Below are 14300 nucleotides of genomic sequence, written 5' to 3'. Positions count from 1 at the left end.
TGGAGGCCTGTGGCCAGCAGTGTTCCACAGGTTTTTTAGATTAGATTAGATTACATTACATTACATTAGATTACATTACAGTGTGGAAACAGGCCCTTCGGCCCAACAAGTCCACACCGACCCGCCGAAGCGAACCCACCCATACCCCTACCCCTACATTTACCCCTTACCCAACACTACGGGCAATTTAGCATGGCCAATTCACCTGGCCCTGCACATCTTTGGACTGTGGGAGGAAACCGGAGCACCCGGAGGAAACCCACGCAGACACGGGGAGAACGTGCAAACTCCACACAGTCAGTCGCCTGAGGCGGGAATTGAACCCGGGTCTCTGGCGCTGCGAGGCAACAGTGCTAACCACTGTGCCACCGTGCCGCCCATTTAGAAAGGTGGATCTACTGGTGGATCTACTGTTGTTTGTCACTTATATAAGTTATTTGGATGATAACATAGGAAGCATAGGAACAGTTTGTCAATGACACCAAAATTGGTGGTATAACAAACAATGAAGAGGTTATCTAATGTACAAAGTGATCTTGATCAATTGGGCCAATGGGCTGATGAGTGGCAGATTGAGTTCAATTGAGACAAATGCGACATGTTTCATTTTGGTAAGATGAACGAGGTTAGACTTACACAGTTAATGATAGCGCCGTGGGTAGTGTTGTCGAACAGAGAGACCTAGGGGTTTTAGGTGCATAGTTCCTTGAAAGTTGCATCACTGATAGACAGGTGGTAAAGAAAGTGTTTGGCAGGTTTGTCTTCACTGCTCAGACCTGAATATAGAGTTGGGATGTCATGATGAGATTGTAAGGACGTTGGTGAGGCCAATTTTGGAATAATGTGTATGGTTCTCATCGCCCTGCTATGGGAAGGATATCATGAAATTGGAGAGGGTGCAGAAAAGATTTACAAGGATGTAACCAGGACTGGGGGGTTTGAGTTATAGGGAAAGACTGGATAGGCTGGGATTTCTTTCACTGGAGCATAGGAAGTTTAGGTTTGACCTTATAAAGGTTTATAAAGTATGAAGAACATAAGTATCCTCACATAAGGGAGGATAAGCAGATGCTAGTAATTCAGGGAATGGAAAGAGACAGGGCAAATAATTGCCAGCAATGTCTTGTATGTGCCCAACACAATCTGGGAAAACCAATCAATGTGACATCAGCCCTGGCTAAAGGGACCTTGGGAACAGTTGCAAGTAGCTTTCACACCAAGTCAAGGAAAGACTCATTATTTGGTCATTATTGACCAATTTATGAGGTGGCAACAAACCTATTCCACATGCTACTATCTAGCCACAACTGTTGTTCCAGTAATGATAATCCCTAGATGGAGAATTCCATCACAGATGGATTCTGATCAAGGAACATATTTTATAAGACGAGTGATTCAGGAAGTTTGTAAATTACCGGGGATTGATCAAAACTTCTACATCCCCCATCAGCCCTGCAACTCAGGCATGGAGGAGAGGATGAATAGGACATTAAAGAGAAAACTTAGCTAAAGTCATCCAGGAGAAATCGCAGATCTGTGGCCTAATGTCCTACAAGAACTCTGGGCAACACCCAGTAAAATGACCAAACTAACTCCATGCAAGTTAATAACAAGAACGGTAATGAGATTACCTAGGGATGTGGGAGTGATAGTGAGGTAGTTGGACCTTTGAGAGGGAGAGAGATATGATGCTTCATATATTATGCACAATTACTCATAGGCAATAAATGTTGGCCTCGCCAGCATTCTTGAACTCTATGGAAGAATGAAAAATACAAAACAAACTTAGGGCTCTGGTTCATAAAGTACATCATTGTGAAGCCATTTGTGGTGTTCAGAGGTGATGAAATATTTGTACATTTTGCAAAAGGCTAGTTTAGGTCAAAGTTCAGGAAAGTTTCTATTGCAACAGAGAGTAATGAGTCCTCAGGAAAGATGGCTGAAGATTGACACACTTGATTAACTTAAGAGAGAGCCACACACTGTTGTAGGAAGATGGTACATTAGTACTCTGGAAGCTCTATAAACCATGTAAAGGAGAATTGTAAAGGAATTAATTGAGAAAGCAACTTGGGGTCAATATAGGGTTGATGTGTTGGGTGATACTAGTGCTACAGTCAGTTTTGAACTATGAACTAAAACTGGTTTAACTGCATTAGATGCAGATTAAAAGATTATCTAATCACAGCATATATGAAGAGAAGTAAGTGCAGATGAGCGAGATTATAATCTGCAGACACTCCAAAGGAAAGTTAATGCTTTCATTAAATGGGTTAATGGAAGGTGGTTAATGTAACACGTGATGTTGGAGCCACACAACCTGGATCACACCGACCAGAAGCAAAATTTAAATCTGTACCCAATAGAGTAGGTAACACAGTTATGCTTATTCTTAGTTAAAAAAAAAATTGGAAATATTCAGTAGTTCAGGCTGCATCAATGGAGAGGACATTTCAGGCCTGTGGCCTTACATCAGAACTTTTCAGCTGTTCTCTCCAGAGATGTTTTCTGACTTGCTGAGGTTGCCAGCCTTATCTACTGTATATACTCGTGTACAGATCAATCTCACATATAAACAGATCTCTTATTTAAGGCCAAAAAATCTTGTATTTTCCATGTATCATATCGTATAAGTTGACCCTACAATATCATATTAAATCGCATTCATTCATTTAGATTGGTATATCTACCCAACACTCTTTGTTTAAGGTATCACATCTCCATTCATTCATAACTCTACTTACCATACTAACTTTACTACAGAACATTTTGATTCATTCATTCATGCATTCAAACCGGTACTAAGTCAATCGGTACTTATTGCACTTTGTTCACTATACATCCAAAAGTTAATATCGTTAAGAAGAGCAGCATGAATCTCAGCCCCTAAAAACTTGTGCCTGCGTATTAGTCGACCCCCTAATTTCAGCTTTCAAAAGCCATCTTCAAAATTGGACCTGTACATGAGTATATATGGTATTTCAGATTTCTGGTATCTTGAATATTTTGTTTTTGTGTTCATTTATTCCTATACACCATGAAAAATCTGATTGTATTGATTTCATCCTTTTCAATAAAGTCATCACACTGACAATATACACTCTTCTTTGGTTGCTCACCCACTTTATGTACACATTTTCTCCAGTCAATACCTGCAGTGGCTCCACTAACTCCAAAGTATGCTTCAGGTAAATTAGGTTTGTGATCTTGGATTCAGCTGCCTGTACCTGTTAAGTAAACTCAAGATATTTTGTAATTGCCATCAACAATTAGAACTAACAATCCCTAACTTAAAGGAATGTAAACGTCTGAGTCAAATATGCTTGAAAAACATATCTAATAACGTATACTTTAAAGCTCTAGAGGGCAGCATGGCATGGATCCATATTAGATAGCTGATATAATAAACCTTTTTAAGGCCAGTTAGCTCAGTGAACTAACATGTGGGTCAGAAAATATGTCATGGGCACTCTGTGATTCATGGTTTGGCAAATAATCACAGGAGCTACTTTCTGACAGAAAAGTGAAAAAGGTCTGAATGTGTTATAAACTTTATTAGAACTACACATAATTTTAAAAATTCTCAAACGGCATAGAGAAAGTAACATAAGAAACATACAGTGTCTTGCTTTGGAATCTGCACTAGGACAGATAGGAGCTGATCAGTATCCAAGAACCGTGAAATTACTGCAGAGATAAAACACAAGGATACAGTTTATGTAAACATATATTTAACAATGCAATCAAGTCATATTAAACTCAGACTGATATCAGGAGAGCAGTCTCTAGATTGTTTGAAGGGGTAACATGCTGTGGATAAAGAGGAGCCTGCAGACATACCACACTTGGATTTCCAGAAGGCATTTAATAAGCTGCCAAATCACAAGTTCTTGCAGAAAATAAAAGCTCATCAAGTAGCGGCTAACATAGTAGAATGGATAGCTGGCAGGAAACAGTTATCTGATTAGCAAGATATGATGACTGGAGCCCCACAAGGGTTATGTGCTGGAGCTTCAATGATTTACAATTAACATCAATGACTTCGATGAGGAGTGTAAAGTCATGGTACGTGAATGGTGAAGAAGACATAAGAAATTTGCAGATGAATATAGATAGGTTGAAACATTTCAGAGGAGGTTGACTAGATGATACCTGAAATCAGCAGACAGGTTAGACAGGCTGGGTTTGATTCCACTGGTGCTCAGAACAGTATGAGGTGATTTGATTAAAAGAGTACATTACTAAATGTTGGATGTGGAAAGGGTGGGTGGAATGTTACAGAGGCCTGAATGATGTGGGCTATGTTAAGAACTGTGGGAAAATTGTGCAAGAGATCCAGTGAGCTCCAGTGGCCTGGGTTCAATTCCAGCCTCGGGCAACTGTCTGTGTGGAGTTTGCACATTCTCCCCATGTCTACGTGGGTTTCTTCCGGGTACTTCGATTTCCTCCCACAATCCAAAGATGTGCAGATTAGGTGGACTGGCCATGATAAAGTGTCCCATAGTAACCAGGCATATGCAGACTATGTGGATTAGCCATGGGAAATGCAGAGTTACAGAGATAAGGTAGGGGGTTGGGTCTGGGTGGGATGCTGTTCAGAGGGTTGGTGTGGACTCGATGGACCAAATGGCCTGTTTCCACTTTGTAGGGATTCTGTGATTCCCATTCAACAATGGGAACAATTTGATGCATGTTTTAACTAAGCTCCAGGCATCGGAGCAAGATTTTCATTAGGATGAACAGTGCTTCAGCCAGAGATACCAATTCATTGTCATGCTATTTAGCGCAGACACAAAAGGAACTTTGTCTTGTTTTTCTGCAGTTCTCAAGCAACTTAAGGGAGATAACTTTTGCTCAGGGTGGTCCAACACAAGTCAAGGACAGCCTTGGATACCAGACTAGGGGCTTCAACACAATCAACTACTTGGCATGGTTTCAGTCAGGATCATCTCACCCTAAGGAAGAGAAAATTCATGTCAGGCAGCCCACAACCTGTCTTGACTCATTCTTGTCTATAGTGGGGCTGTTTCACTCCTGGATAAGAGAGAAAGGAGACATTAGGGGAGATGAAAGTAAGTGGCATAGCTGTTACTGTTGGTGCAAGTAGTGTGGGGTTCAGAGCAATTGAATAGGCAGCACAATGGGCATACAGCACAATGGGCATACAAGACTAGATTAGATTATATTACTTACAGTATGGAAACAGGCTCTTCGGCCCAACAAGTCCACACTGACCCGCCGAAGCACGACCCACCCAGACCCATTCCCCTACGTTTACCCCTTCACCTAACACTACGGGCAATTTAGCATGGCCAATTCATCTAACCTGCACATTTTTGGACTGTGGGAGGAAACCGGAGCACCCGGAGGAAACCCACGCAGAGAATGTGCAAACTTCACAGTCAGTCGCCTGAGGTGGGAATTGAACCCGGGTTTCGGGCGATGTGAGGCAGCAGTGCTAACCACTGTGCCGCCCTAATGGTGTCAGAGGGTGAACTCATGAGAGCAAGTGAGGTAAGTTGTTGCAGACAATAGTAAGAGGGTTAGAGCATGAGTCTTGGTGGAAGGTGGGTACAGTAGCAAAGATGGAGTGAATGTGAGGTATTGGAGAGAAGGTGGTGGCCCTTACATTGGTGGAGTGGAGTGACTTTTTCTATATTGCTATGCATTCCCCCAGAAGGCTCAGACTGCACTGACTGAGATGACTCAGGCCAGGTGCTTGGTTTAGTGTTGTAGTCTCCATGCCAGTCTCGCTTCTACACCTTCCCATCCAGTAGCACCTCCAGCTGCCTGTCTGCAAAGTGGGGTTCCGATTTTCTCTCATGCAGGGCAGATCCGGACTGACAGAGCTTGATCAGGTGCAGAAGCACTGGTGCTGTGAATTCTGATCCATTGTGGGATATCCTGGCAATGGACAGTTGCTCTGATTATGGCAAGTAGTGGAATGGAGATAAAATCAGACAAGAGGTTGCCAGTGAAGGTGGATCGATAGTTAATGAGGCAGGGTTGGTAAGATGCGGCAAGAAAACTTGCTAAGTCCCTTAGAGAGAAATCCTTCACGAAAACTCAATGAAATTGATACTTCGCTAATTTTCTGGGTTGGACTCATGGATATGATATACCTGGGCAATTTTACACATTGTGAGGTAGATGTTGTAGCTGGACTGGAATAGCTTGGCCAAAGGCACTGCTAATTCTGGAGTCAAGTCTTCATTGCTGGAACACTGTTGGCATCCATAGCCTTTGCAGCATCCAATGCTTTCATCTATTTCTTGAGAAAATGTGGACTGAATCAAATTAGCTACAGACTGGCATCTGTGAAGATGTGTGGGTCAGCACTTTGGGCTGAAGGTGGATGTAAATGTTTCTTTTGCATCAATGTGGTGGACTTCCTCATCACTGAGGATTAGAATACTTGTGGAATCTCCTTCTCCAATGAGTTTATAGAATCATAAAATCACCATAGTGCAGAAAGAGACCATTTGGCCCATCACATCTGCACCAATTCTCTGAAAAACATCCCATCCAGACCACGTAATCCTGCATGTGGTTTTCTACCATGGCTAACCCATCTAACTTGTACATCAATGGACACCATGGGGCAATTTTTAGCATTGCCAATCCACCTAATCTGCGCATCTTTGGAGGAAACCCACACAGACATGGGGAGAACATGCAAACTCCCCACAGACAGTTGCCTGGAATCAAATCCGGTCCCTGGAGCTGTGAGGCAGAAATGCCAAAGCACTGTTCTACTGTTTAATTGCTCATCATAATTCATTACTAGATGAGGCAGGACTGTAGAGTTTAAATCTGACCCATTGGCTGTGGAATCATTTGATTTTATCTATCCAGTTTATCAGGGTTTATCATTTTCCCTTAAATGCATTTTTAGCTGTTTATCTCAGCTACTCCCTATATTAGTGAATTCTACATTCTCCTGTGAAAAAAAAATCTCTTGAATTTCCTACTGGATTTATTAGAGGTGACCTTATACTTTTGGCACCAAGTTCTACTCCTCACGAAAGCAGAAATAATGTTTTTTTTCTATCTCAACTCTTTCGTAATCTTATTGCAATATACCTAATATTGCCAGAAAACAACAAGCAGACTGACCGGACTGAAGGCTGAAGAAGAGATCCTCATCCTCCAGGAGTTCTTGGACACAGTCCAATCTTGTGTTAATGGTCTCCACATCAACCAGGGGCTCCAAGATGTTTGAGCGAAGTCTGCGACTCCCTCCAGCTGTCTTTGTGTAGTTCAGGACGCCATATAGCGTATGATTATTTCTACAAAATAAAGCCGCAGACAAACAAATAAATCATGACTCAATAAAGCAACTGTCAGGAACAGGAGGAGGCCATTCAGCCCCCTAGCCTGAGACTATTCTCCCTTTTTTTAATGCACAGAGCAGTACTTTGGAGACTATGTGGCAATTTTTGTGAGGTTTGGCAGCCATACTGTGGGAAGATGAATGCAGTAGGGCGAACGTTTCAAGTCAATGATTTACTCCTTCATCAGAACAAGAAGGTGATAGATACGAAAGCAAGTTGTGAGGAGGATACAGTGATGTATCATTTATGTGTCATTTATATATGTTTATAATTTTTCAGAGTTTGAGTTTTAACCTAGTGATATACAGATTTGGTTTACTTGTGTAAAGGGGTTTGATGATTTTTTTTTTCAGAACCATGATTTTAAACCAGTATGTGTCAAAGAGCTGATGACTGGAGGCCTTCAGGTGGATTAATGGAGACTTTCTTATATTGTGGGGTTTTAAGACAGGAGAAGTTTTTCATTAGCTTAGCTGAAGCTAAAATAAGTAAGTTTTCTTCTCATTTAATCAGAAGCAGTTCAAAAGAAGCCTGACTGAAATCAGAGGCAAGAAGGTAGTTGGTTTACTCAGATGCTTCCTGACCGGGACGTGTTGTCTTATGAGCAAAGATTAAACAGATTGGAACTCTACTCACTGAAGTTTAGAATGAGAAGTGATCTCACTGAAACATAAAGGATTCTTAAATACTGAGAGGATGTTTCCCTTTTGGGAGAATTTAGGACCACAGCCTCAGAATAAAGGAGTGTCAATTTAAGACTGAGATGAGGAGGAATTTCTTCTCTCAGAGAGTTGTCAGTCTTTGGAACTCATAGAACATAGAACATAGAAAAATACAGCGCAGTACAGGCCTTTTGGCCCTCGATGTTGCGCCGATCCAAGCCCACCTAACCTACACTAGCCCACTATCCTCCATATGCCTATCCAATGCCCGTTTAAATGCCCATAAAGAGGGAGAGTCCACCACTGCTACTGGCAGGGCATTCCATGAACTCACGACTCGCTGAGTAAAGAATCTACCCCTAACATCTGTCCTATACCTACCACCCCTTAATTTAAAGCTATGCCCACTCCTTGCCACAGAGTGCTGTAGAGACAGAGTTCTTGTGTATGTTTAAACTGAGATAGATTCTTGATCAGTTGGAGAATCAAGCGCTACAGGGAAAGGGGCAAGGAAGTGGAATGAGGACTGTTGGATCAGCCACGTATCAAGGAATGTTGGACCAGCAGGCTCGAGTGGCTGGAAGGTATGCTCCTGGCTCTATTTCTTATAGTCTTAATACATTCTCCTAGAAACAGAGATTGTTGAAGACGGTTAAGGGAATAGGTTTCCTCAATGTAAAGGTTGTTGTTTATGAAAACATCCAGACGAGAGATATTTCATTGTAAATCTGCAAAAACTTTTAATGGAAGACTGAGAAAATCTTGGTAGCGTGAGTGCTCGTGGGAAAAAAAGCATCGCAGCTTATGAGACTGGAACAGTTAAATGAAACATGCAGATCTGGTAGTGAAGGAAAATTACCTCAAGTTTTGAATAACTAGAACGTTTTTAGATTGATTCACTCATGGAACATGGGTGTTGCTGGCTAGCTGGCATTTATTGCCTGTCCATTGTTGCCCTGTGAGAAGGTGGGAGTCAGCTGCCTTTCTGAGCCATTGCAGCCCATGGACAGTAAGGAGACCCACAATGCTATTAGGGAGGGAATTCCAGGATTTTGACCCAGTGACAGTAAAGAAGAATGACACATTTCTAAATCAGGATGGTGACTGGCTTGGAGACACTTGCAGGTGGTGGTGTTCTGATGTATCTGCTGTCCTGGTCCTTCTAGATGGAAGTGGCTCTGGATTTGGAAGGGGCTAAGGATCTTTCATGAATTTCTGCAGTGTATTTTGTAGATATACACACTATCACTACTAAATGTCGATGGTGAACAAAGTGGGTGCAGTGCCAATCAAGTGTGCTGCTTTGTCCTGGATGATGTGAAGCTTTTTGAGTGCTACTGGAGCTGTACTTTTACAGTAAAGTGGGGAGTACTCCATCACACCTGTGCCATGTAGATCATGGACAGGGTTTAGGGAGTCAAGAGTTGATTTATTCAATGCAGTATTCCGAGCCTCTGAGCTACTCGTGCAGTCACTGTGTTTATATAGAATCCCTACTATTTGGAAAGAGGCCCTTTAGCCCAACATGTCCAACACCATCCCCCGAAGAGCATCCCACCAAAAAACATCTCCCTACCTTGTCCCTGCAACCCCCACGGCTAATCGCCAAACCTACACATCCCCAGACAATGGACAATTTAGCATGGCTAATGGCTAATCCATCTAACCTGCACATCTTTGGACAGAGAAAGGAAACCACAGCACCTGGAGGAAACCCTTGCAGACATGGGAGAATGTACAAACTCCACATAGACATTTGCCCAAAGCTGGAAATGAACCCAAGCCCCCTGTGCTGTGAGGCAGCAGTGCTAAGCACTGAGCTACCGTGCCACCCCAGGTGGTGCGTCCAGATGAGTTGCTGGTCAATGGTAACCTCCAGGATATTGAGAGTGGCGGATTCAATGATGGTAACACACTGAATAATTAAAGGTTGTGGTCATAATGTCTCTTAGTGTTGCTTGCTGGAAGAAGTCCGGCTCTGAATTGATGAGATGGGCTTCAAACACTGTGGCACATCTGGGAGGAGGAGAGTTCCCTGGAAGCTTTGTTTCAGGATACAGTCGCATCTGGTAGATTAATTATTTCAAATTTGGTAAGTAGGGTGTCACTGCAAGTGAGGCAGGTCGAGGGATTCTGCATTCAGGAACAGAGGAGCCTCAGCTCTTGACCTTGTCCAACAGGTACGAGGTATTTGCTCCCTGTGTGAATGAGGAAAAGGGCTGCAGGGAGAATGAATCAATTGACCACTGCACCATGGGACGGGAGGCCATTTAAGAGGCAGGAGCAAAAAGACAAGTGGTAGTTGTAAGGGATTCTATAATTAGGGGGATAGATAGTATCCTTTGTAAGCAGGATCGAGAGTCCTGCATGGTGTGTCGCTTGCCCGCTGCCAGGGTAAGGAATGTCTCTGACCAGCTTGAAAAAAGATTGGAGAGGGAGGGGGAGGATCCAGTTGTTGTAGTCCATGCCAGAACAAACAATATCGGCAAAACTAGGAAAGAGGACTTGTTCAGGGATTATCAGGAGCTAGGAACAAAATTAATGAACAGGTCCTGAAGGGTTATAATCTCCGGATTGCTGCCTAAACCATGTGCAAATTGGCATAGGGACACGAGAATAAGGGAAGTAAACACATGGCCAGAAGAGTGATGTGGGAAACAGGGGTTCCTTTTCATGGGGCACTGACATCAGAATTCGAACAAGAGGGATCTGTACTGCTGGGGCGGTCTCCACCTGAACCGAGCTGAGACCAATGTTCCAGCGAGAAAAATAAATGGGCTGGTCAAGAGGACTTTAAACTAGGAAGTGCGGGGGAGGAAAGGGGTAAAACATCCCCCAGTGGGAAACAAAGCAGCAGGTTAACATCTGTAGGGCTGGATTCAAATGCATGGTAAAATATGAAAGAAATGACAGGGAAAGAGAACTTAGGAGAGGTTATTAAAGTCTCTAGCATTGACACAAATAGGACAGGGTGTTTGGAAGGGGTTCACAATCAAACTTCAAGCACACTGGACAAACAAATGACAATGAGAAGAGGGCCTGTTAATACAGGTCTGATGGTATTATATCTGAATGTACACAGTATAAGGAATAAAGTAAATGAGCTTGTGGCACAGATCGAAATTGGCAGGATTGACATGGTGGGCATCATAGAGATGTGGCTGCAAGGCGATCAGAATTGAGAGCTGAATATCCAAGGGTTAACATTTTATCAAAAAGATAGACAGGTGGGCTGAGGGGTTGGGGTGATCTTATTAGTAAGAAATTGAATTAAATCAATAGTAAGCAATAAAGTAGGGTCAGATGATGTAGAATTTGTGTGGGAAGAATTGAGGAACCGAAATGGTAAAAGAAATCTACAGTAGGAGTTATGCACAGGCCTCCAAACAGTAGTCAGGAACTGGGCGCAAGAGACGCTAGGAGATAGAAAAGGAGCGTAAGAAAGGCAAAGTTACAGTAATCATGGGGGATTTCAATATGCAGGTGGATTGAGGACATCAGGTTGGTAGGGATTGTAAGAAAAGGAATTTGTGGAATGTGTATGAGATGGCTTTTTGAAGCAGCTTGTGGTGGAGCTCATGAGGGGACAGGCAATACTAGATTTAAAACACAGAACAGGCCCTTCAGCCCTCAATGTTGTGCTGAGCTTTTATCCTTCTCTAAGATCTGACTAACCGACATATCCTTCATTGTACTGTCTTCCGTGCGCCTAACCAAGAGTTGCTTAAATGTCCCTCATATATCTGACTCTGCACCCTCTCTAAAGCTTCCCCATCCTTCCTATAATAAGACAACTAGAACTGAACACAATATTCCATACGTGGTCTAACCAGGGCTTTACAGACCTGCAACATAACCTCTCAGCTTTTAAACTTAATCCCCCTGCTAATGAAAGCCAACCCACCATAGACCTTCTTAACAACCCTATCAACTTGGATGGCAACTTTGAGGGATGGATTCCAAGATCCCTCTGTTCCTCCACACTGCCAAGAATCCTGCCTTTAACTCTGTATTCTGCATTCAAATTTGACCTTCCAAAGTGAATGACTTTACACTTTTCCAGGTTGAACTCCATCTGCCATTTATCAGCCCAGTTCTGCATCCTGTCAATGTCCCGTTGCAACCTACAACAGCCCTCCACACTATCTACAACTCCACCAATCTTTGTGTCAATGGCAAACGTACTAACTCACCCTTTCACTTCATCATCCAAGTCATTTCTAAAATTCGCGAAGAGCAGAGGTCCCAGAACCAATCCCTACAGAACACCACCAGTTACCGAGCTCCAGGCTGAATACTTCCCATCTACCACCACCCTCTGTCTTCTATGGGCCAGCCAATTCTGTATCCAGACAGCCATATTTTCCCTGTTTCTCATGCCTCCTTACTTTCTGAATGAAACTACCATGGAGAACCTTATCAAACACCTTGCTAAAATCTGTGTACCTTCATCAATGTCTTTTGTCACATCCTCAAAGAATTCAGCTCAGTTTGTAAGACATGACCTGCCCCTCACAAAGCCATGCTGACAGGTTTTCCAAATAATCATAAATCCTGAGTCTCATAATCCTCATCAATACTTTGCCCATCACTGACGTAAGACTGACAGGTCTGTTATTCCCAGGATTATCCCTATTCCCTTTCGTGAACAAGGCAATAACATTTGCCACCTTCCAATCATCTGGCACTATTCCAGTGGACAATGAAGATGCAAAGATCATTGCCAAAGGCGCAGCAATCTCTTCCCTCGCTTCCTGTGGTAACTTATGGTATATCCTGTCTGGCCAAGAGGATTTATCTATCCTCATGTTTTTTCAAAATTTTCAGCACATCCTCCTTCCGAACATCAACCTGTTCTAGCATATCAGTCTGTTTCATGCTGTCCTCAGAAATGTCAAGGTCCCTCTCAGTAGTGAATACTGAAGCAAAGTATTCATTAAGGACCTCCCCTACCTCCTCCGACTCCAGGCGCAAGTTCCCTCCACTATCCCTGATAGGCCCTACCCTCACTCTGAACATCCTCTTGTTCCTCACTTAAGTGCTGAACACCTTAGGGTTTTCCCTAATCCTATTCGCTAAAGCTTTTTTATGCCCCCTTCTAGATCTCCTAAGTCCATTCTTCAGTTCTTTCCTGGCTACCTTGTAACCCTCTAAAGCCCTATCCGATCTTTGCATCCTCAACCTTAAGTAAGCTTCCTGCTTCCTCTTGACTAGATATTGCACATCCCTAGTCACCCAAGGTTCTTTCAAACTACCATCCCTTCCTTGTCTCAGTGGGACTAACCTGTCTAACACTATCAGCTAGAGCTTCCTAAAGAACCCCCATATTTCTGTCCCCAATTTAGGTGCCCCAGTTCCTGCCAAATAGCATTGTAATTTACCCTCCCCCAATTAAATATTTTCCCATACTGTCTGCTCCTATCCCTCTCCATGAGTGTAGTAAAGGTCAAGGAGTTGTGATCACTGTCACTGAAATGCTCTCCCACCAAGAGATCTGACACCTGGCATGGTTCTTTGCCAAGCACCAAATCCATATGGCCTCCCCTCTCGTTGGCCTATTCATATATTATGTCAGGAACCCTTCCTAGTCACACCTGTCAAAAAATGCTCCATCCAAACTTTTTGAACGAAAGAGGTTCCAATCAAAGCTAGGGAAGTTAAAGTCACCCAAAACAGGGTGTTCTTTCTGCACTTTTCCAAAAATGCTCCATCCAAACTTTTTGAACGAAAGAGGTTCCAATCAAAATTAGGGAAGTTAAAATCAGCCAAAGTCACCCGTGGGCGGCACGGTGGCACAGTGGTTAGCACTGCTGCCTCACAGCGCTAGAGACCTGGGTTCAATTCCCGCCTCAGGCGACTGACTGTGTGGAGTTTGCACATTCTCCCTGTGTCTGCGTGGGTTTCCTCCGGGTGCTCCGGTTTCCTCCCACAGTCCAAAAATGTGCAGGTCAGGTGAATTGGCCATGCTAAATTGCCCGTAGTGTTAGGTGCAGGGGTAAATGTAGGGGATTGGGTCTGGGTGGGTTGCGCTTCGGCGGGTCAGTGTGGACTTGTTGGGCCGAAGGGCCTGTTTCCACACTTAAGTAATCTAAAAACAGGGTGTTACTTCTGCACCTTTCCAAAATCTGTCTCCCAATCTGCTCCTCCATGTCTCTGTTGCTACTGGGGGGCCTGTAGAAAACTCCCAATAAAATGACTGCTCCTTTCCTGTATCTGACTTCCCCCCATAGTCTCTCTGTTGACAAACCCTCTTTAATGACATCCTTTTCTGCAGCTGTGACACTATCCCTGATTAGCAATAACA

The 14300-nt window shown here is 43.3% G+C and overlaps 1 protein-coding gene across 1 annotated transcript in view; it reads right to left on the bottom strand.

Annotated features, from left to right (window-relative positions):
* The window catches only part of msh4 (mutS homolog 4), a 129010-nt gene that overhangs the window by 68406 nt on the left and 46304 nt on the right, over window positions 1–14300 (bottom strand). The window contains exons 6-8 of the mRNA XM_087990305.1: window positions 7117–7289; window positions 3620–3687; window positions 3153–3227 (exon numbers count right to left, since the gene is read on the bottom strand). Coding sequence (XP_087846431.1) covers window positions 3153–3227; window positions 3620–3687; window positions 7117–7289 — 316 coding nt within the window. The remainder of the gene's footprint in view (window positions 1–3152; window positions 3228–3619; window positions 3688–7116; window positions 7290–14300) is intronic.

The sequence above is a fragment of the Chiloscyllium plagiosum genome, unplaced genomic scaffold (assembly GCF_037043375.1).
Source record: "Chiloscyllium plagiosum isolate Xiang-an unplaced genomic scaffold, Cpla_swu_hap1 HiC_scaffold_9, whole genome shotgun sequence".
NCBI classification, from domain to species: Eukaryota; Metazoa; Chordata; class Chondrichthyes; order Orectolobiformes; family Hemiscylliidae; genus Chiloscyllium; species Chiloscyllium plagiosum.
This window is presented reverse-complemented; position numbering and strand designations above follow the sequence as displayed.